We start from the raw sequence: 24,546 nt of genomic DNA on the forward strand, positions 1-24,546 counted from the left end.
ATTTACCCAGTGGTTTCCCGTTCAGTGTGTAATGGTGATATTGATTCCCTCTTCCCATGTGTATAACCTTACATTTATCATTGTTAAACCTCATCTGCCACCTTTCAGCCCAAGTTTCCAACTTATCCAGATCCATCTGTAGCAGAATACTATCTTCTCTTGTATTAACTGCTTTACATAGTTTTGTATCATCTGCAAATATCGATATTTTACTGTGTAAACCTTCTACCAGATCATTAATGAATATGTTGAAGAGAACAGGTCCCAATACTGACCCCTGCGGTACCCCACTGGTCACAGCGACCCAGTTAGAGACTATACCATTTATAACCACCCTCTGCTTTCTATCACTAAGCCAGTTACTAACCCATTTACACACATTTTCCCCCAGACCAAGCATTCTCATTTTGTGTACCAACCTCTTGTGCGGCACGGTATCAAACGCTTTGGAAAAATCGAGATATACCACGTCCAATGACTCACCGTGGTCCAGTCTATAGCTTACCTCTTCATAAAAACTGATTAGATTGGTTTGACAGGAGCGATTTCTCATAAACCCATGCTGATATGGAGTTAAACAGTTATTCTCATTGAGATAATCCAGAATAACATCCCTCAGAAACCCTTCAAATATTTTACCAACAATAGAGGTTAGACTTACTGGCCTATAATTTCCAGGTTCACTTTTAGAGCCCTTTTTGAATATTGGCACCACATTTGCTATGCGCCAATCCTGCGGAACAGACCCTGTCTCTATAGAGTCCCTAAAAATAAGAAATAATGGTTTATCTATTACATTACTTAGTTCTCTTAGTACTCGTGGGTGTATGCCATCCGGACCCGGAGATTTATCTATTTTAATATTATTTAGCCGGTTTCGCACCTCTTCTTGGGTTAGATTGGTGACCCTTAATATAGGGTTTTCATTGTTTCTTGGGATTTCACCTAGTACCATCCACCTCTCGTGTCTCCCCTTTTCCCCATAGTTTGTAAGCTTGCGAGCAGGGCCCTCATTCCTCCTGGTATCTGTTTTGAACTGTATTTCTGTTATGCTGTAATGTCTATTGTCTGTACAAGTCCCCTCTATAATTTGTAAAGCGCTGCGGAATATGTTGGCGCTATATAAATAAAAATTATTATTATTATTATTATTATTATCCCTGGCTCCTGCGTCCTTCTGCCGTCTCCTTGTCATGTTCGCCGGTTCCAGCGCTACTGCTCAGCGCCACCAGGCTCCACAAGTCTCCCCGCAGCCGGTAAGCCCCCTCAGGGACCAAACAGCAGCGGCTCTGCAGGATTTTAAGATATACAGCGGCGGGAGCTCACAGCCGCACGTCCGCTCACATGGACTCTCAGGCCACGCCCCAGCTTTCATGTGTCTTGGCATGCTTTCCTCCAGTCTTTCACACTGCTCCTGGCGCAAAAATGTAAGTAGTAGTGATGAGCGAGTGTACTCGTTGCTCGGGTTTTCCCGAGCATGCTCAGGTGGTCTCCAAGTATTTGTAACTGCTCGGAGATTTAGTTTTTGTTGACACAGCTGCATGATTTACAGCTACTAGCCAGCCTGAGTACATGTGGGGGTTGCCTGGTTGCTAGGGAATCCCCACATGTAATCAAGCTGTCTAGTGGCCACAAATCATGCAGGAGCGGCAAGGAAAGCTAAATCTCCGAGCAGTTACAAATACTCTGAGACCACCCGAGCGTGCTCAGGAAAACCCGAGCAATGAGTACACTCGCTCATCACTAGTAAGCAGTTCTTCTCTCTATTTGATGGCTTGTGATTATCCATCCTCTTGATTACAATTCAGACTTTTTCAATGGGGTTCAGGTCTGGAGATTGGGCTGCCCATGACAGGGATTTGATGTGGTGGTCTCTTTTTGCCAGAGCTGTATTTTACCCCATTAGAGGGTCTAGTCTGTAAGTTTAATCCACAGTTAACATATATATATATATAATACTTTATTGCAATCGTGGTCTCAGTTGTTCTGATTTACATCCCTGCTTAGGAAAGATGAAATCTCCAAAGTTGAAGTGTACATTCTGCGATAAAGCCTTTGGGAAGAACTTTGATCTCCAGCAGCACATTAGAAGGTAAGACCTCTGTCTGTGGTCATTAACAGTTCAGTTGACCAGTACTTAAAGGGGTTGTGACACCAATAGCATTTATATTCTGTAGACCACAAGATTTGAAGCAGTTTTTCAATTCACATGTATTTAAATAATAGTTGTTTTCAAAGGTATTTACGCTTCGTCCTTAGGCCGGGGTCACACTCAGCGTAGGGAAATACGATCCGTATTTTACATGCGTAATACGCAGAAATGTTCCCAAAATAGTGATCCGTATGTCATCTTTAGGCAGGGTGTGGCAGCGTATTTTGTACATGTAAACCTCCGTATGTAATCCATATGGCATCCGTACAGCGAGATTTTCTCGCCGGCTTGCAAAACGGACATACAATGGATCCATGGGCACAAAAATTCATGAAAACATATATACAGCATATATATATATATATATATATATATATATATATATATATATATATATATATATATATATATATATATATATATAATTTTTTTTTTTTTTTAATACAGCGCTAGATAGCTTAAAAGCCAGTAATCCAATTGTCGGCTTTTGCTATCTCCTTCTCAGACCTGACAGGATATGAGACATGGTTTACATACAGTAAACCATTTCATATCCCTTATTTTTTTACATATTCCACATTAGTAATGTTACAAGTGTAAGTGTGTACAATTTTGGGGCTCTAGCTGTTAAAATAAAGGATTAAATCACCAAAAAAATTGGCATGGGCTTCCGCGCAATTTTCTCCGCCAGAGTGGGAAAGCCAGTGACTGAGGGCAGATATTAATAGCCTAGAGGGATCATGGTTATAAGCCCCCCCCCCCCAGCTAAAAACACCTGCCCCAAGCCACCCCAGAAAAGGCACATCTGGAAGATGCACCTATTCTGGCACTTAGCCACTCTCTTCCCATTCCCGTGTAGCGGTGGGATATGGGGTAATGAAGGGTTAATGCCACCTTGCTATTGTAAGGTGACATTAAGCCAGATTAATAATGGAGAGGCATCAATAAGACACCAATCCATTATTAATCCAATAGTAGTAAATGGTTAATAAAACACACACACATTAGGAAAATAGTATTTTATTGAAATAAAGTCACATGGTGTTGTAAAATAAAAAACCTACAATATCCCATACCTCTCCGATGATAGTCTCGTCCCACGCTGTAAATCCATCTGAAGGTGTTAAATAATTTTACAAGCAGGAGCCTGCTAATGCAACCGCCCCTGCCTGTAAAAACTGGGGAATTAATGGAAAGCAGGGGAACGTAGCTACCTAGACTTGCGGTGCTGTGCAACCTGCTGGTATAAACTTATATGAACTCTAGCGTGAGAAAATATTCAGAAAAATTCCCACGCTCTAGTTAATCTGAGGTTATGCCAGCAGGGGGCGCAGCACCGCAAGTCTAGGTAGCTACGTTCCCCTTCTTCCCATTCATTCCCTAGTTTTTACAGGCAGGGGCGGTTGCATTAGCAGGCTCCTGCTTGTAAAATTATTTAACCCCTTCAGATGGATTTACAGCGTGGGGCATGACTATCATCGGAGAGGTATGGGATATTGTTGTTTTTTTATTTTAACTTTGTTTCAGGTGACAAAGGTCTTCAATTGGATTGAGAGTATAATAAACTATTACAACACCCTGTGTCTTTATTTCAATAAAATACTTTTTTCCTAATGTGTGTGTGTTTTATTAACCATTTACTACTATTGGATTAATAATGGATAGGTGTCTTATTGACATCTCTCTATTATTAACCAGGCTTAATGTCTCCTTACAATAGCAAGGTGACATTAACCCTTTATTACCCCATATCCCACCGATACACGGGAATGGGAAGAGAGGCTAAGTGCCAGATTAGGCGCATCTTCCAGATGTGCCTTTTCTGGGGTGGATGGGGGCAGATGTTTTTAGCTAGGGGTGTCCTATAACCATGGTCCCTCTCTAGGCTATTAATATCTGCCCTCAGTCGCTGGCTTTACCACTCTGGCGGAGAAAATTGCACGGGAGCCCACGCCAATTTTTTCCGTGATTTAACCCTTTATTTTAACAGCTAGGGCTCCCAAATTTTTGCACACAGACACTTGGAACATTATTAATGAGGAATATGTAATAAAATAAAGGATATTAAATGGTTTACTCTATGTAAACCATGTCTCATATCCTGTCGGGCTTGAGAAGGAGATGGCAAAAGCCGGCAATTGAATTACCGGCTTTTCTGCTATCTAGCGCTGTATGAAATATATATACATATATATATATATATATATGTCTCACTGACATATATATATATCCCTATACTATGTGTAGACCTTTATTCTATCTATTCTATTCTAACCCGTCAGTGTGATTTTACTGTACACCGCACTGAATTGCCGGCTTTTCTATAGAACACCGCTGCGTATTTCTTGCAAGTCACACTGTTGGTCCGTGTGTAATCCGTATTTTTCTTGCCCCCATTGACTTTCATTGGCAGATTTTTTGCACAATACGGTGACAAACGCAGCATGCTGTGATTTTCTACGCCCATAAAATACGGCCGAGAAATATACGGCAGATAGGAGCTGCCCCATAGAGAATCATTGGTCCGTGTGCAATGCGTAGTTTTTGCCCCTCTCATATGTCCGTAAAACTCGCTAGTGTGACCCCGGTCTTATAGTAGCCTCTTTTATTGGTGGCCGCTTTGCATCCATTTATGATCCTCTGATCGGCCACCCTTGTAGATCTCATCCCATGAATGCACAGTAGTAGAATGAAATTGAGCATGTGAATCTTGTACTTTCATGAGGAAGGGAGTGCGCTGAGGAACCACAAGACAGCGCTAAGAGAGCAGATATGTGACTAGGTGCTCTTACCTACACATGGCCACACTGCTATCAGTTCAGTCTATGCTGCTCTTGGTGACTGGGAACCATCATACAGGTGTAAAATGGGGAGAATTCTGACCACTTCTCCACTGACAGTGGTGTGTCAGGTCCCATTGGAATAATCCACATTTATGGCACAACCTGTGGATATACCTTAAAGGGAATCTGTCTCCAGGTTTTTTGCTACCCCATCTGAGAGCAGCATGATGTAAGGACAACGACCCTGATTCCAGTGATGTGTCACTTACTGGGCTGTGTGCTGTAGTTTTGATGGAACAGTGATTTTTTTTTCAGCATAAAATAATCACTAGAGGACTTTTAGACCTGCTGCCATGTAGTCCACCATATTCAAAAGCTCTCTGTATAACCCCTCCCCCACCGCTGATGCCTTCTGGGTATACTGCATAGAGAGAAAACTGCCAATCGGGTGGGGGTGGGGTTATACAGAGCCTATGAATATAGAGCACTACATGGCAGCAGGTTTACTAGTCCTCTGGTGATAATCTCCTGCTGATCAGTACTTTTATCAAAACTACAGCAAGAAGCCCAGAAAGTGACACATCACTGGAATCGGGGTCTCTGCCTCTGTATTATGCTGCTCTCAGATTAGGATGCAAAAACCTGGTGACTGATTCTCTTCAAATGTTTAAGATGGTAAAACTTCTTTAAATTAATATACTAAGATGAACAGGCACTTTGTATATAACTATGTTTTCAGATGCCCCAAAGCGATGTCAGAGGATTTCCTGGAGATTTCCGTAGGAAATAAAAGCCTTTGGCATAGATCTTAGACTTCTAATCTCTCGTTAACTTTTTTAGCCCTCTATATCAACTTTCCGGGTTAGATTTGTGAGCGCTGAAGACATGGGGCTGTGAATGTTCCCCCTGTTTGTAATGAACAGGGGAATCAAAATAAGTGACAATCACTGATCAGAGTCATTACCTCTTAACCCCAATGAATAAATCAGGGTGCATACATGTTGGAGATGCTCTTTAAAGTGCAGATTTTAATACTTAGTTTGATGGACCAATTTGTCTTATTTGCACACCAGGGAAGCAAATTCTTTTACTCTGATCTTTTAATTGTAAGTGTTAAAGGTGCTCGACAAATTAAAGATCCCAGTAGTAACTGCTGATGCATGTTTCTAGGCTGTGTAGCAGAAATTGCCGAAATAATGACCCCTCCGTTCTGACTCCACTCATGACTCTGCAGCTATTGGCTTCCTGCAATACCACCAGCTTTCCATTCTTAGCTGGACCAGGAGGCAGATGGCCTTCTAACACTCATCACACCATGATTATGTTACACTAGATGGTGGTCCGATTCTAATGTATCGGGTATTCTAGAATATGTATGTATGTATGTATGTACGTCGCGCTGTGAGTGGGGGTTAAATTCCGCGCCAATATCGCTGATTGGTCGTGCCCGGCTGGCCGATCAGCGAAGCGTGGTTCAAATTTGGCGAGGCAATTCGCGGCCGGACTGCGGATGTCGCTGATTGGTCGCGGCTGGCCGGGCACGACCAATGACCGAAGCGGTGTTTAAATCCCGTGACAATATCGCTGATTGGTCGCAGCTAGCCGGGCGCGACCAATCAGCGAAGCGTGGTTTAAATCCCGCGTCAATTCGCGGCTGGACTACGTCTGTCGCTGATTGGTCGCAGGATGTCGGGGGTTCGGGGCGCTGGATGTCGGGGGTTCGGGGTGCAGAAAATAGTACAGCCACGTAGTATATAACACGGCCACGTAGTATATAGCACAGCCACATAGTATGTAGTATACAGCACAGCCACGTAGTATATAGCTCAGCCATGTAGTATATTGCCCAGCTACGTAGTATATTGCCCAGCCACGTAGTATATTGCCCAGCCACGTAGTATATAGCACAGCCACGTAGTATATAGCACAGCCGCGTAGTATATAGCACAGCCACTTAGTATATTGCACAGCCACGTAGTATATAGCACAGCCACGTAGTATATTGCACAGCCACGTAGTATATAGCACAGCCACGTAGTATATAGCACAGCAACGTAGTATATTGCCCAGTCACGTAGTATATAGCACAGCCACGTAGTATATAGCACAGCCACGTAGTATATTGCACAGCCACGTAGTATATTGCACAGCCACGTAGTATATAGCAACCACATAGTATGTAGCAGCCACATAATATATAGGAGCCACATAGGATATAGCACAGCCACGTGGTATATAGCAGCCACATAGTATATATTAGTCACGCAGTATATAACACAGTCCACATAGTATACAGCAGTGTGGGCACCATATCTCTGTTAAAAAAAATAATTAAAATAAAAAATAGTTATATACTCACCCTCCGGCGTCCACCGAAGTTGTCCCGATGCGTGCGAGGCTGCCGCCAGCTTCCATTCCCAGAGATGCATTGCGAAATTACCCAGATGACTTAGCGGTCTCGCGAGACCGCTAAGTCATCTGGGTAATTTCGCAATGTATCTCTGGGAACGGAAGCTGGTGGCAGCCTCGCCGCTCGCGCGCATCGGTGGATGGCGGAAGGTGAGAATAGCATCATTTTTTTTTTATTATTATTTTTAACATTATATCTTTTTACTATTGATGCTGCATAGGCAGCATCAATGGTAAAAAGTTCGTCACACAGTGTTAATAGCAGCGTTAACAGACTGCGTTACACCGCGGTGTAACGCAGTCGGTTTAACGGACGGCTAAAACGACTTGGGATTTCCGTGACAGACAGAAAAACAGACAAACAGACGGAAGTGCCCCTTAGACGATTATATATATAGATGACAATTGGTACAAAGCTCTCTTACGATTTGCTTCTGTTGCAGTCATACCGGGGAGAAGCCATTCCAGTGTATTGTATGTGGCCGAGCATTCGCACAGAAGTCCAATGTCAAAAAACATATGCAGACTCACAAAGTGTGGCCAAGAGCTCCACCTGGCACCAACACGCAAGGACCCATGACTGTACAGGTGGTGCCACTTAACCCTTCACAGCCGGAAGAAGAAAGGGTTGAAAATGGAGGTAAAACTAAGTGCATCTGTTATACCAGCATGTAATGACCATGACTGGTTTGTTATGCTCTATTGGTATTTTACAGTCTCCAGCCAGGTGCCACCTGAAGATGCATCTTCTCAGGATATAGACCCCTCTCAGAGTGGGGCATGTGACGGATCAGATGGCAAACAAGGAGTTCTGATCGATAGCTCTTACCACTGCCAGTTCTGCAACAGCAAGTTCAGCAGCTATTTCCAGCTCAAATCTCATATGACCCAACACAAACAGGAACAGGTAAGAATCCGGATGTTCATGTATAATTCATGGAACGACTGCTCATAGCTGAACTGATATCTCTCATTGCTGCAAATATTTACTCTTGTTCATAAAGAGGAAAAAATCCTTCACATTCACATATTTCTTAAGGAGATGTATTGGATTTCCAGTATCCTGATCTGGCATCCATGTCTGGCCTCCATCTTGAGGTCACAGGGGTCCAGTAATCATCAGAGACACCACGAATGCTGGCATTTTCAGCTGGGTCCTGATCTGGCTGCCACAGTCTACCGACATGGATCCTGGACCAAGGTCTTTCAAATCTTTTTACTCATCTCCAGAAACAACGCCACCTTTATTCATACAGTGGGGAAAATAAGTATTTGATACACTGCCGATTTTGCAAGTTTTCCCACCTACAAAGAGTGGAGAGGTCTGTAATTTTTATCGTAGATACACTTCCACTGCTAAAGACAGAAAATAAAAAAAAATCCAGAAAATCACATTGTATGATTTTTAAATAATTAATTTGCGTTTTGTTGCATGATATAAGTATTTGATACAATAGAAAAACAAGAATATTTAGTACAGTAACCTTTGTTTGTAATTACAGAGGTCAGACGTTTCCTGTAGTTCTTGACCAAGTTTGCACACACTGCAGCAGGGATTTTCTCTCACTCCTCTATACAGATTTTCTCCAGATCTTTCAGGTTTCGGGGCTGTCGCTGGGCAACATTGAGTTTCAGCTCCCTCCAAACATTTTCTATTGGGTTCAGGTCGGTAGACTGGCTAGGCTACTCCAGGACCTTGAAATGCTATTTACAGAGCCACTCCTTAGTTACCCTGGCTGTGTTTTGGGTCATTGTCATGCTGAAAGACCCAGCCATGACCCATCTTCAATTCTCTTACTGACTGAAGGATGTTGTTGGCCAAAATTTTGCCATTCAAGACCCCATCCATCCTCCAATATGGTGCCGTCATCCTGTCCCTTTTGCAGAAAAGCACCCTGAAGGTATGATGTTTCCCCCACCATGCTTCACAATTGGGACAGTGTTCTTGGGGTTATAATCATCCTTCTTCTTATTCCAAATACTGCGAGCAAAGTTCTATTTTGGTCTCATCTGACCACATGACCTTCTCCCATGGCTCCTCTGGTTCATCCAGATGGTCATTGACAAGTTTCAAACGGGCCTGGACATGTGTTGGCTTGAGCAGGGGACCTTGCGTGCCCTGCAGAATTTTAATCCATGACTGCGTAGTGTGTTACTAATGGTATTGTTTGAGACTGTGGTCTCAGCTCTCTTCAGGGCATTGACCAGGTCCTCCCGTGTAGTTTGGGGCTGATTCCTGACCTTTCTCTGAATCATCCTTACACCACAAGGTGAGATCTTGCATGGAGCTCCACACCGAGGAAGATTGACAGTCATCTTGTGTTTCTTCCATTCTCTAATAATTGTGCCAACAGTTGGTGCCTTTTCTCCAAGCTGCTTGCCTATTGTCCTGTAGCCCATCCCAGCATTGTGCAGGTCTACAATTTTGTCCCTGGTGTCCTTAGACAGCTCTTTGGTCTTGGCCTTGGTGGAGAGGTTGGAATGTGATTGATTATGTGTTTTTATACAGGTAACGGGATCAAACAGGCACAATTAGTACAGGTAATAGGTGCAGAGTAGGAGGGCTTCTTAAAGAAAAAGCAACAGGTCTGTGAGATCCAGAATTCTTGCTTGTTGGTAGGTGATCAAATATGTATTTAATGCAATAAAATGCTATTTAATTATTTAAAAATCATACAATGTGATTTTCTGGATTACTTTGAGGTCCCGTTTTGGCTGCAAAAACTGATTTTTACATTTAAAGCTTGTATGAGACACTGAGAGGTCAACATTTTCAGAAAAAAAATGTGCTTTCCTGTGTTTATTTTTTTCCTTAAAAAAAAAACTAAAAAAAAACACTGCTGCTAGATTTTAGTGGAAAGTTAATAGTTAATTATAAAACATACTGAAAACAATAATTTGGTTTTGTCTGTGCCATTTTTCTTCTATTTTGGTGCATTTTTAGGGTTTACAATATCAGACATACTAAGCAATTGTTTTATTCTCCACTGTAAAAAAAAAACTACAGGGGGAGGTTTACCAAGCCAAATACTTAGATGAGAGAAGATACCTGGGGGGAGCAGCATTTGTGGCATAAATTAAGTGTATTGTTGGTATTTTGCGCAAATCTGTCATCATATAATAGGCATCACGGGCAATACGGTGGCTCAGTGGTTAGTGCTTAAAAGCTGCAGAGCTAAACACCGAGACATTGGATTATCTTTTGAATCCTGGGTTCAAATCCCACCACGGACAACATCTGTAAGGAGTTTGTATGTTTTCCCCGTGTTTGTGTGAGCTTCCTCCGGGTTCTCAGGTTTCCTCCCGCTCTTCAAAGACATACTGATAGGGAATTTAGATTGTGAGCCCCAATGGGGACAGTGATGATGATGCCTAAAGTGCTGCAGCATTAATGGCGCTATATAGCGAGTAAAATAAATAAATCTTATAGGTGGTTCACCCTTTGAATGAGAAAAAAACGCTTGATCTCCACATTGGTGGTCTACAGCCTGTGTTTCGCCAGCTATTGTGAGTCTCGGCATGCCAAGGTATGCTGAGACCTTTAGTTTTATCACATCTGGAGCATCCCAGACATGTGAACTACTACTCCAGTGTTGGGGTATACCATTTTATGGCCAGACTGAGATCATTTCATGTTTGATACTGGCTGCTGGATGTCATACCTTGTAGTCACTATTGCCTTTTTGCAGGTTTACAAATGCGTGGTCAAGGGCTGTGTTCATACCTCTCAGAAACTGGACCAATATTTGGAACACATCAAGACTCACCAAGAAGAGATGACGTATCGATGCCACATATGTAACAAAGACTTCTCTTCTCTGTATGAGATGGGCGTCCACCAATATTCTCATAGCTTGCTGCCCCTCATTGCCCCCAAGAAGGAGATGGCTGTGTACAAGTGAAGTATTATCCCATCTAATATAATGTGTGACAGATTACCCAGACTAGGGATTCATACCATGATCTGTCCAGGGTCACTTGGGGCAGGTAGAGTGTAAAGAAGGCCTATCAGAAGTGTTTCTTCAATGTACAATTGGTAAAAAAACAACAATCTTAATATCTCCTATACAATATCTTTATAAAGATCAAGGGTGGATTAACCAGTCCAGAGGTGGTCGTCCCTCACAAAATGTAAAAACTAGTGATGAGCGAATATACTCGTTACTCGAGATTTCCGGAGCATGCTCGGGGGTCCTCCGAGTATTTTTTAGTGCTCGGAGATTTAGTTTTTCTTGCGGCAGCTGAATGATTTACATCTGTTAGCCAGCATAAGTACATGTGGGGATTCACTAGCAACCAGGCAACCCCCACATGCACTTATGCTGATTAACAGATGTAAATCATTCAGCTGCGGCACTGAAAACTAAATCTCCAAGCACTTACAAATACTCAGAGGTCACCCGAGTGTGCTCGAGAAATCTTGAGTAACGAGTATATTCGCTCATCACTAGTAAAAACTACTTTGATGCACATATCAGTCTAACATGTCCAGGAGCTGTCCCAATTCTCATGCTCTGTAACTTGAAATACACTTTTTTTTGGAGTGGGCTATCCTCTTCATCAGCATTTCGCCACAACTATAGGTGCTGGAATTTTCATTTCCAAGCGTGCCTTAGCCAATGTCTTATCAGAACTGAGACCGTGACCATGAAATGGAACCTGATACATGGTACCCGATCCACAGGCTGCATGTTTGAGACACCGATGCATGTATTTTGCCTTGTATATTTGACTCTGAACCACTGCGGTGCTTACGAGCAAAACATACTTTGAAAGACACTGGGGACCAAGCTGCACATGAGTTTAGTAAAAAAAACGGGTCCCGGCGTCCTCCCCTCCAGCTCCCCTTGAGTGATGGAGCTCTCTCTACTTTTGTGTATAGGGAGAGACCTGTCAGTCATAGGCAGCGGGCAGAGAGAAGCCGTAGGGGACCTGCCTTTCCAAATTGGTCACCTGTCTGACTTGGTGCCTAGCAGCTTTTAGGCTTTGAAATGCATCACTTCAGAGTCAAACATACGTGAAATCAGACAGCCTGTGTGGCTGCATGCTGCCTGTGGATAGGGCCGCATGTATCGGCTGTCTTTCTAGAAGACATACTGTTACCTTGGATCTGTATTACAATAATGATACATACAGCGGGATGTGCTGAGAAATATCAGACATTGGCTTGTTATCCAGCTGGATCGCATTGTTCTCGATGTCTAGATTGTCACCATTTATTTCCTAGATAAGCAGGCATGGACTAATATGCATCGCCCTCTTTATTTTAGGTGTTTAAAGTGCATGAATAAATACTCCACCCCGGAGGCACTGGAGCAACATCTACAGACCGCCACACACAGCTACCCCTGTCCACACTGCCAGAAGGTGGGAATAGCCGCTATCACCCGCTTAGTAAGGCGGCATGCAGACACCTATTTAGCATCTGTATAACCTACTGCCGGAGTCAGATGTGACAAATGAATACGTTAACATAGCACATTTTTGGGATTCTGGGTTCCCGATAAAATGAACGATTAGAAGAAGCAGGGTGGGGGCTTTTTGAAACTAACAAGTAGAAAAAGAATGAAAAAAAAAAGGCTTTAATCAAAAACTAAAAACGCTCAATGGTATCCCCACGTATAACATGATCGAGTTCACGGGGATACTGGGGATACAATTTGCTCGTATATCTACTAAATATTAATGTGTATGACAAATACATAGATGTCACCTAGATGAATACATATAACCTAGGCTAATTATGAGCCTTAGTCTTCATGCCTGAGTATGAAGGTAATGGTGCCCCCTCTCAATGCTGAACATTGAAAGGGAGACAAAACCTTTACGGTTTTCTGAGCGTGGGGCATAAAGGAAAACGAGCGAGCACCTCTTCTTGTAAATGAATGGATCTGAGCAGAGGGTTCTCAGCGTTGTATTGTATGGGTCAGACTGACAGATTGAGGATGGCCCAACAACCTATTTAATAGCCACCATTTGTATATGTCCAACTTTAGCAAGACTTTTCCCATTTCTGTTCTTAGGTGTTTCCATGTGAACGATATCTAAGGAGACACTTGCCCACACATGGAGGTGGCGGCCGTTACAAGTGTCAGATCTGTAAGAAATTGTTTAGAAGGGAGCACTACCTGAAACTTCACAGTCACATCCATTCAGGTAGTCATGTGTCATTATGGAGAGCCTTGATTGGGGAGGTCTCCAGAGGGAGAGATTTGTTTCTTAATTCTGTCCCGACGTTCCTAACTTTGCAGCTTATTTCTTGCTGTTTCCAGGTGAAAAACCATTCCGATGTACACTGTGCGAGTCTGCATTTAATCGCAAGGACAAGCTGAAGAGACACATGCTGATACATGAGCCCTACAAGCAGTACAAGTGCCCCTTTGCGTACGTGTCTACCCCTCCTGCATTTAGCTATGTATTTTGTTATGAGACCTATATGTACATAGGGCAAGAAAAGTAAGGCGAGCTCTTCATAGGGCAACAGCGCGGATATCAATATAGTGGTGAAGCAAAGAAAAATTGTCCCTTTCTGTTTTTGGGAGCAGTAAGGCATCAGATGAGGTGTCTGGTGGCGACTTCTTATCTCACTATAGTTGAACCGAGTGTTGGCTGACAGTTCAGTTTAGTATAACAATGTGATAACAGCAGCTACAGAACAGCTTTTATTGTATGCAACTTTTTTTTTCAGATCTCACACCGGATGCAACAAGGAGTTTAATCGTCCAGATAAGCTAAAAGCTCATGTTCTGTCACATTCAGGTAAGTTCCTACCTACCGCCAAGACTTTAGTGCGCAGGTTCATGAACAACGAATCCGCTCCGCAGCGTCCTGGACCCTAGACGTGTTTAGGGTTAGAATCCGCACTTTGTTAGCATCGCACATGGGCAGAATACACAGTCTTCTAAACATTCTCTACAATTTTGTTACCTGTAGGCGGGTGAGTGAAAGTATACCTTGTACTTACTTGCTTTGTTTCCAAATCAGGAATGAAAATGCACAAGTGTCAGTATTGCTCCAAGTCGTTCAGTCGTCGTGCCCATATGATAGAACATCAACGAAGCCATACCGGGAATTACAGGTTCTGCTGCCCCACTTGTGGCAAAGGGTTTACCCGGCAGAAGTATCTAAAAGAACACAAGTGTCGCCTCCATCTAGAAAGTGAGAAAGAACAGGTGAGCGGAACAAGGAGGTATTCTAGGGGATCTATGTTTAAGCAAAATATTTCACCTCCTATATAAGTGGCAGTAAATAATTAGAAACAAATATGCACAAAATTTGAGCCTACGTTGGAAGAAACAATAAATGCTCAGTTTATACACGCCTCTGCAGACACAGTGTCTCCCTATTTAAATAGCTATTCAATTATTATTATTAAAAAAAATGTTTGGGTCCAATTCCATATGCGTTTTCTAAAATGTGCTCCTATTCAGAAATGCAGCTATCAGAATGAGTGAACGGCCTCTCATACGGTTCATGATTGCCTGTGGTTTGTCAGTGCGGTGCCCGCTATAGCTGGATCTGTCACCAGATTTTACAACACAAACTGTATACGTTATATATGTCTCTCATAAAATGATTATTTTAGCATCCAAGGGAGAAACCTTAAAAAAAGGATTCCATGGCCATGTTGCCATAGCTTTCAAATTAAGTGCACCGCTCCTTTTGATTCCCATATTTCTGGTGGTGAAAAATTCAATAGCAGCCTTATGGAAAACCAGGTTCCTCCTAAATTTACTGACATTATTGAGAAAATATCACTACATAAAACATATGAATGGAAATTTGACCTTACAAATAATATGTTTGAAAAATGTTATGAAAAATGAGATCCTCAGAGTCAAATATTCCTTTTAATTTGTCTTTCTCAGGCACTTATTTTATTTCTCTAATTTTAACTTGAATTGTGTAATACAGTTGGTGGAGGAAGTTTGAACTTGATGGGCCTAGGTCTTTTTCAACCTATGTAAATATTGTTCTTTTAGTGTTCTTTTAGGCTATTGTTGTTTCCTTGTTATTTTGCACTAAATTGTTCAAATATGACTATACAATCTTTGTTCTCCCCTTGTTTACCCTCCTCCTCTTTCCTTTTCTTGCTGCCCTTCCTTAATAAATATTTCTCTTCCCTTGTTTCCCATTTTTTCCCCCTTTCCCTTCCCCATATAAAAATTATTACGGTGACCAGTAAAAATTATTGAAATACAAAGTAAGTACACCAGCCTCACTAGGTTGAATAGTTCTTTGTTAGACATCCTGCAGCAACGCCCACGATTGGTGCTAGCACCGATCCCGGGCATTTAACCCCTCTGATGCCGCTGACAGTAGTGACAGCAGCATACAGGAGCATCACACAGTGAATGAGTTTCCTGCATGCTTCCATCTGGACAACACGATGCGATCGCGTCGTCCTGATGGTCTCCATAGAGACCTCCGGCCGCAAAATGGCTATGGGGTTCTTCGGGGTCCTGCAGGGAAGGTGACTTGTGAGCACCTGCTGAGAGCCTCCTTCCCTGCCTGTCAGATGCTGATTTATGATCTCATTTATGACTGTGGTCAGAATTGTAAAAATTGGCCTGGTCAGGAAGGTGAAAACAGGCTTTGGGGTGAAGGGGTTAAACAACAACCACAAGATGGATTTCATCAACCAAGGTATCATTTTAATCAGTATAACGGCGACATACTGACAGTGTCTGTAGGTAAATGCTCACAATCCTGCTGACAGGTTCCCTTTATTTTTTTTGTTTTGACCATTTTTATTTTTTGCTTCTTTCAAGATACACAATGGCTGTGGCATATAAGTGGTTAAGCAGCAGCGTTTTGAGCTAGCTTTGATTTTTGTGTTTAGAGGCTGTAAGTTAGTTGGCTGTATAACACAGGTAACACCTGACTAGTTTGGATCGTGGAGCAGATGTCTACAGGCCAGCTCCTGTGTCTTCATGCTTTCAGACTCTACAGGGTTTTGGCATTGGTTTATTACACATACGGTAAGTATCCCTATGTAGGGTGACCGTGTTGTTAGGGCATGGGAATGTCTGGGAAATCACTAAACAGTGGCCAGAGAGCAGCCATATTATTAGGATGCAGGATTATCTAGCCTGGTTTGGGGGCAAATGAGCAAGTAAGATTAAATCCAGCTCACCATTGAAGACATCTTTGTAGCGTTCGGAGCTCGGAATACGCTGCGTCCAGGCTTGAGGTAATTAGGAAGATCCGGTGTGGAAATTAGAAAGATCCGGCTCAACGAACTGTGAACAAAGTTTTATTCAGAAAAATGCTTGAAAGGAAATCCTTCCTGTGCTGAATTCTGTTGGGCATCTTAGGGATGGTCTCATCATTAAGTGGTCAGACTGCTGAAATCATTGCTAGTAGATTGCTGACTCTTTGTGTTGCAGATTCTCTGGATTTCTGGATGTAGCGTTAATCTATGTTATTTGTCTATTCTAGGTCAGGAAGGGACAGAGAAAGCGAGCACGAGGGAAGCAAGATGAAGAGACTGGTGCTGAGGAGGAGGAAGAGGAGACAACACTGACAGAGTTGAAGAGCAGTAGAGAGCAACTCGATGAAACGAGTCCTGCAGAAGAGAATTATCAGCAAACTGACGCTGTTCTTTCTATTGTAGTCGATGGATCGGCAGCTGCCAGTGAAAGCTTGGCAGTGCCCTCCAACCAAGATACTTCAACCCCTACTACTGTGACACTAGCTGAGCTGCAGAATGCCACTGACCCCTCATGTTCAATGCTGGCAGTGCCCATATATATACAAGGTCCAGAGTGACCAAATGATTGTATATATGACAATATATATGCCAAAAATTAATTTAGCAGAGAAAAACGTTGGCACTGTTATCACACCACCCAAACTCGAGGAAAAGAGGAACAGTAAAAAACATGTAGAAGATGAGGAAAACGGCACTCGCCACTGGCATATTGATGAAAGGCAACTTTATTCAGTCATGGGATCCCAAACGGAGACATCAAATGAAACAAACAACAGTTGGCTCAGGTGCCAGAAGAAGCGCTTACTCTCATAAAACAGCTATTGCTCATTTCATTTGATGTCTCTTTGCCTGTCATGAAGCTGCAGTGCAGTACAGCGCAACCTTCACCAGGAGGAGTTTTATAGGGACGCAAGACTGCACACACTGAGCAGCTGAGCAGATGCCACCTAGTGGCAAGAGAGTAGTCAGAAAAAACGAATCAGGACACAATATAACACGTCCATACAAAAAGGATATAAACAGAAAGGATAGTCAGGACGTAGCAAGGGATCAGTAAACCAGGGCGAGCAAAATACGGTACACTAGGGACAAATCAAGACAGAGCCAATAGCCAAGCCAGGAGGTCAGAATCAGAGAATCAAGCAGAACAGACAAACACAGGGAAAGGGCAAACAGAGGGGGATAACAGACACAGGACAAGTCAGGGTTCACAGCAGGACAAACCAAGGGTTTCCAGAGTCAGGTTCACAAGCCGAAGACAGAACTATAGCTGACACCACCCTCAGGATATCTGGGAGCTAAATAGCAAACCCGAGCCCAGAATTAGGCAGATCAAAGTTAACCCTTGACATGATCCACCCAGAGAAAGAGCAGACAGGACTAAACTCTGGAATGGATCATGACATTGCCATCCCATAACCTTATAACGTTACCTTGTATCAATATACCAGTGGTGAGTGCTATTTTCCATGCTGTTTACGTCAAAATTTAGCCTTCTGAAATGAAATAAATGTGGAGGTGCAAAGCTGCTGTGATCTAGAGTACAAAGGCAAATGATTACAAAGAGCATTCTGAGCATGCTAAGAAATGTGTACACATGTAGTTTACTGTATTTACTATACCTACAAATGTGAGGTTGTTGGCCTCAATTTTGATCAAATTGTGTGAGGACACCTTCCTTCGACAAGGGTCCTCACTCAGATGGGTTCCAGCATTCAACAGTGTCGTACCTGTACAATAGACTCGCCTCTCTCATGTGCCTAGGTCTACAAAATTGACCCAGGATGAAAACAACCTTAGACAGGTGCATGGAGACTAAATGGAGGCAGCCAGGTATATAAACAAATGCAAAAAAGTACGTTTTTAATACCTTAATGGGCCGTGTGATTCATGCCCTTGTTCCAATCCGTGTGGAAAGCCATTGCTTTAGACAATATTCGGTAATTTAACATCTGAACCATCAATTCATGATTTCTCCATTGTGCCCTTGCTTTTTCTGCTATGTCCAGCCAGTGAGCCAAAAAGTTTGGATTATCAGATCTTAGAAGATGCTGTAGTGTATTTATGCACATATTGTATATACGGAATTTATTTATATGTTTTTTTCACTTTACCTGTGCGTAGATATAAGTGGCATTTTATTTGTGCGTAAATTAAACAATTCTGTATTTATACAAAGCCATTCTCTGTGTTGCGTGATAGTCAATGATGTCAGAAATTAAAACCGTTGCTTTTAGCTTCTTCTACCTTGCATTGCAGTGCCACATAAGGCTACACACATCAGTTGTTTGCCATCAGGCACAATCCGGCTAATTTTTTAAAAAACGGATCTGGCGCAAATTGTGAAAAACCGATGCGCCGGATCCATTTTTTGTATTGGTTACCCAGGCATACAGTTCCGGGGAAGAGAGAGATGGGTGTCAGTGCTGGGTGTCAGCTGTCAGAATCAGCTAAGTGCAAGGAGCAGTCACAGACCGCTCCCGGCACTTTAACCCCCGAAATGCGATCGAACATGATCGCAGCATTCCGGGTGACGGCAGAGGACTGACAGCCCATCTGCCTTTGGATTGGGGACCACGCGGTGCGACGCAGGTCCCGATCGTTGCCATGGTGACCAGATTTCGTCATGACGACATCCGGGTCACCAGAGCTAGGAAACATGATGCACAGTGCTTGATCAGCAAGTCTCCCTGTCAGTGCAGAGCTGTCAGTTTCTACAGCATGGGGATGCCGATATAAATCTGGTATCGCTGTAATTGCACTGACCCAAAGAAAAAAGTTGCCTTATCACTTATACCACACGAGGAACAGTGTAAAAATAAATCAAACCAATTCTTCACCTACTGTTCATTTTTTCATTCTGCATCCCAAAGATCGCAGTAAGGCTCGGCACACATTTATCCTGTGCTCTGCATTGAGCGCTTACACTGGGGTTTCCGTGTAAATCTCTGAAATACGTGAATCAGACAGAACCTCTGGTGGAAGATTCCCTATAATGAGGCAGATGGAGGCACTGTGGACACTGACCTGTGATCCAGCGGTGTCCATCTTTTTAGGATTGCATAAAAGTGCTGTCGGACACAGTTTTGTTCATTTCTGAAAAGGACACCACTAAACAGAGGTCACATGGAGTCCAGAGTGCCTCATTATAGTGAATGGATCCCTCGGGGGTTTCATCTGAATCACATCACTCAGAGATTTAGATGGAAGCCCCAAAGTAAGTGCTCAGCGTAGAGCGTCGGAAAAATGTGACACCAAACGTTATGTAAAATGTTCCCAATAAAAGCTTCAACTCAATCAACAAAAAAAAGAAAGTACTAACTCAGGTCTGTCATCTGTTAACGGAAATATAGGGGGCTTCCACTTTACTGGTAGTACAAAGGCTCTGGAAAAGCAAAATGACTCCTCACCCGGCCAAAGAAATTCAGAAAATTCTGTGCTCCCAAATCCAAAAGCTCCCCTCCCTTCTAACTCTAACCCTAGCCCCAATCCTAACCCTAGCCCCAATCCTAGCCCTAACCCTAGCCCCAACCTTTGCTATAGCCGAACCCTAACACTAGCTCTAACCCCAACCCTAGCCCAACCCTAAAGGCTCCTATTCATTTGCGAGAAAAATGGACAAGTGCAATCCAATAAAAAATCGAATTGCACTCGGACCAATGTTAGTCAATAGGTGACATCTCATCTGCCATTTTTTTTCTCAGCTGAAATCAGACTGAGAAAAAAATCACAGCATGCTGCGATTTGCTGCGTATCTCGTACGAGACTCGCCAATGCAAGTCAATGGGTGCGAGAAAAAAATTGCATGGCATATGGACCATCTGTATGCCATCCTTTTTTACAGATACCTTACCATTCTGTGGCATAGAACACTGTATATGGTCCTGTAAATGATTGTAGAAAATTAGTTGCAGAGAAAAAAAACGGATTGCGTATGCATGTAATACGGATGTCATATGGATGCTATGTGAGAAAAATCGCATCGTACTCGCATGGCAATCGTCATTTTTTTCGGTCCAGATTACGGACCGTTTTTTTACTCGCAAATGAGTATGAGCCCTAAGTCTAACCCTAGCCCCAAGGGAAAAAAATACATTTTTTTATTTTATTATTTTTACCTAACTAAGGGAGTGACAAAGGGTGGTTTGATTTGATCTCAGCGGGCGCACTGCGGAGGGCCGTGGGAAGCCGGAGGGTCCGGAGATGCTGGAGGTACTGGGAGGGCTTGGGGCACCTCATTTCTCTCTACACTGGCATGCTAGATTATATTATAGGAGAAATAAATGGGAAATCTGACTTTTGTTTTTTGCGATCGCCGTTATTCGGTGAATAACAGCGATCACAACACTGGGGACTGTAAAAACCGACCAGAATCATGTTCTCCAGGGTTTCAGCTACCCCTGGTAACTATGGATATATCTATCTATAGATATATTTATAGATAGCTAGATATATCGATAGATACATAAATATATCTATCTTACTATCCATATATCTAAACCATGAAAAACCATACATCTATCTACATCTATCCATAGATATATCTATCCATACATATATCTATAGATAGATATATCTATGTATCTATAGATCTATCTATATATAGATCTATCTTATTCCTTCTACCTATCTATCTCATTCCATCTATCTATCTCATTCCTTCTATCTATCTCATTCCATCTATCTATCTCATTCCTTCTATCTATCTCATTCCATCTATCTATCTCATTCCTTCTATCTATCTCATTCCATCTATCTATCTCATTCCTTCTATCTATCTCATTCCTTCTATCTATCTCATTCCTTCTATCTATCTCATTCCTTCTATCTATCTCATTCCATCTATCTATCTCATTCCTTCTATCTATCTCATTCCTTCTATCTATCTCATTCCTTCTATCTATCTCATTCCATCTATCTATCTCATTCCTTCTATCTATCTATCTATCTATCTATCTCATTCCTTCTATCTCTCATTCCTTCTATCTATCTCATTCCTTCTATCTATCTCATTCCTTCTATCTATCTCATTCCATCTATCTATCTCATTCCTTCTATCGATCTCATTCCTTCTATCTATCTCATTCCATCTATCTATCTCATTCCTTCTATCTATCTATCTATCTCATTCCTTCTATCTATCTCATTCCTTCTATCTATCTCATTCCTTCTATCTATCATCTATCTACTGTATCTCATTCCATCTATTCATCTCATTCCATCTATCTATCTCATTCTATCTATCTATCTATCTCATTCCTTCTATCTATCTCATTCCTTCTATCTATCTCATTCCTTCTATCTATCTCATTCCTTCTATCTATCATCTATCTACTGTATCTCATTCCATCTATCCATCTCATTCCATCTATCTATCTCATTCTATCTATCTATCTCATTCCTTCTATCTATGTCATTCCATCTATCTATCTCATTCCTTCTATCTATCTATCTATCTATCTATCTCATTCCTTCTATCTATCTCATTCCTTCTATCTATCTCATTCCTTCTATCTATCTCATTCCTTCTATCTATCATCTATCTACTGTATCTCATTCCATCTATCCATCTCATTCCATCTATCTATCTCATTCTATCTATCTATCTATCTATCTATCTATCTCATTCCTTCTATCTATCTCATTCCATCTATCTATCATCTATCTACTGTATCTCATTCCATCTATCCATCTCATTCCATCTATCTATCTCATTCCATCTATCTATCTATCTCATTCCTTCTATCTATTTCATTCCATCTATCTGTCTCATTCCTTCTATCTGTATCATTCCATCTATCTATCTATCATGTATCTACTGTATCTCATTCCATCTATCTCATTCCTTCTATCTATTTATCTATCTATTTATCTATCTATCTATCTATCTATCTCATTCCTTCTATCTCTCATTCCATCTTATCTATAGATCTATCTATCTATCTCATTCCTTCTATCTATCTATCTATCTATCTATCTATCTATCGATCTGTGTGTAATGGAGTTTGGGTTGGACAAATGTAAAAGAGGTTGGACAAGAAATGACATCACAAATTTTTTTTTGTTCAATAATAGATCTTTATTTAGCTATCAAAAAACACATCAAATCCGCACAAAAACCGCATCAAAAACGCACCTGCGTTTTCTGCTAAGAGATGCAGATTCAGTGCGGAAAAATCCACAGGCAAATCCGCAACGTGTGCACATACCCGAGATCATAAGTCTAGTAACTTGCACCAAAGTCCCAAAATGGCATATCCAAAATAATGCAAACTGAGGCCGTCTTCCTGTGCACGCCTCACTGTCTTCCGGCAGCGCTCTCCTGCTCTTAAATAATAATAATAATAATAAAGGAGTGGCGCTCTTAAAGGAGTGGTGCACACTTGCAAAGATGCCCCCAGCCAATAGCTGGGAGGCATCTTGTATAAAAGGCACCCTTCCCAATAGGGAGGTGCCTGGCCAATCCCTATAGTTTGTTAGTGTGTGCAACTATATGTTGCCAGGTTCCCATACATAGTCTGTTATAATTATTCCCTTATTCTGTGTTGTCCAATTAGTCTAGTTTAGTGTATATGTGATCCTGTGGCCACTTCGGCGGTTTCCGAACACTGAAACCGCGTCGGCAGTACCTGATCCATTTCCCAGTGAAACAGTGTCTGAACAATAACCTGACTCCGAGATTCAAGTTATCGAGACTGCGCCGGTCTAGATATCCGACCCCTTTGGATTGGCAGCTGCCGTACCAGGGACTACTTAGGAGTGGTACCTTGCGGCTACCTGCAGCTCAAGTCTGACTCCACTTTCAAGAGTTTCATTGAACACCAGGTAGCCTTTAAGTTACGTCCCTCCCAGGAAGGCTCAGTCCCGTGCCACAGTGGGTCCATGAACCACTTGCGAGGGTGACACCTATCATCTGCCACTGGGGAAATATTGACTGGTCCCCGTACACATCAGATGGTTGTCTGGTCCAGAAAGCTCTAAATCACTGGCTTTGGATGGAATATACCTAATGTGCCCCCCACATTATATGCTTGGCGATGGCTCCTGGACAACGTAACCACTTTCTGTCAGAAGAACAGGAGTTTTATCAGGGTCCTCTACAATACACACAGTGTACCACTATAATAAAATAGCGCTCCTTCCCCTGGTATCCACAGGAGCAGCTTATCCTGGTCCAGATGAGGAGCAGTGCATTACTTGTAGTATGATATTCTACGACTAAGGCTGCCGTCACACTATCAGTATTTGTTCAGTATTTTACATCAGTATTTGTAACCCAAAACCAGGAGTGGTGATATATACAGAAGTGGTGCATATATTTCTATTATACTTTTCCTCTAATTGTTCCACTCCTGGTTTTGGCTTACACATACTGATGTAAAATACTGACCAAATACTGCTAGTGTGACGGCAGCCTAAGGGCTACAGCCAGAAACGCGTAAGAATGTTACATGATTTTATCATCTGTCTGGACTAATTTTTTTAAAAGAATTAAATAAAGAAGATTTTTTTTTTATTGAAATTCAGTTTGCTGATCCAATTTTTTTTCCATTACATGTAGTACTGTGCTGTAGAAAAGTGCTACTAGATAGCCAACCAGTGCATGCCCTTTAGTAGTACAGTTGATTTACCAGTGCTGGTTGGTAGGATCTTTCGGGTAATCACGTGTGCAGCACGTAGTCTGTGAGTGCGTTATTGTATGATGTATGTCGTTTTATGGTACAATAGCCAAGAAAAGACCATTGTAAAGTTAAAATATTGTAACCTGAGAAAATTGTAACTTGAGGAACCAATGTTACCTATTATCAGCCATTTTAGGCTAGAGAGGGTGACTGTACTGTGCTGATAGGAATCCCCCCAGAAATATCTGCCCAGCAGGTGGATTTCGCGGAGTAGGTACAAATCCCAATCCTGGACTGACCATTGGTCTCCTGACTAGTGATGAGCGAACGTGCTCGGACAAGGTGTTATCAGAACATACCCAGGTG

General features: G+C 42.2%; 1 protein-coding gene across 1 annotated transcript in view; it reads left to right on the top strand.

The window, feature by feature from the left end:
* The window catches only part of ZNF341 (zinc finger protein 341), a 45,261-nt gene extending 26,522 nt beyond the window's left edge, over positions 1–18,739 (top strand). Inside the window, exons 7-16 of the mRNA XM_069751958.1 lie at positions 2,008–2,092; positions 7,788–7,984; positions 8,061–8,251; positions 11,034–11,242; positions 12,615–12,711; positions 13,368–13,500; positions 13,617–13,728; positions 14,033–14,103; positions 14,329–14,516; positions 16,786–18,739. Coding sequence (XP_069608059.1) covers positions 2,008–2,092; positions 7,788–7,984; positions 8,061–8,251; positions 11,034–11,242; positions 12,615–12,711; positions 13,368–13,500; positions 13,617–13,728; positions 14,033–14,103; positions 14,329–14,516; positions 16,786–17,115 — 1,613 coding nt within the window. The 3' untranslated portion in view covers positions 17,116–18,739. The remainder of the gene's footprint in view (positions 1–2,007; positions 2,093–7,787; positions 7,985–8,060; positions 8,252–11,033; positions 11,243–12,614; positions 12,712–13,367; positions 13,501–13,616; positions 13,729–14,032; positions 14,104–14,328; positions 14,517–16,785) is intronic.
* Positions 18,740–24,546: the final 5,807 nt, after the last annotated feature.

Source organism: Ranitomeya imitator, chromosome 2, assembly GCF_032444005.1.
Source record: "Ranitomeya imitator isolate aRanImi1 chromosome 2, aRanImi1.pri, whole genome shotgun sequence".
NCBI classification, from domain to species: Eukaryota; Metazoa; Chordata; class Amphibia; order Anura; family Dendrobatidae; genus Ranitomeya; species Ranitomeya imitator.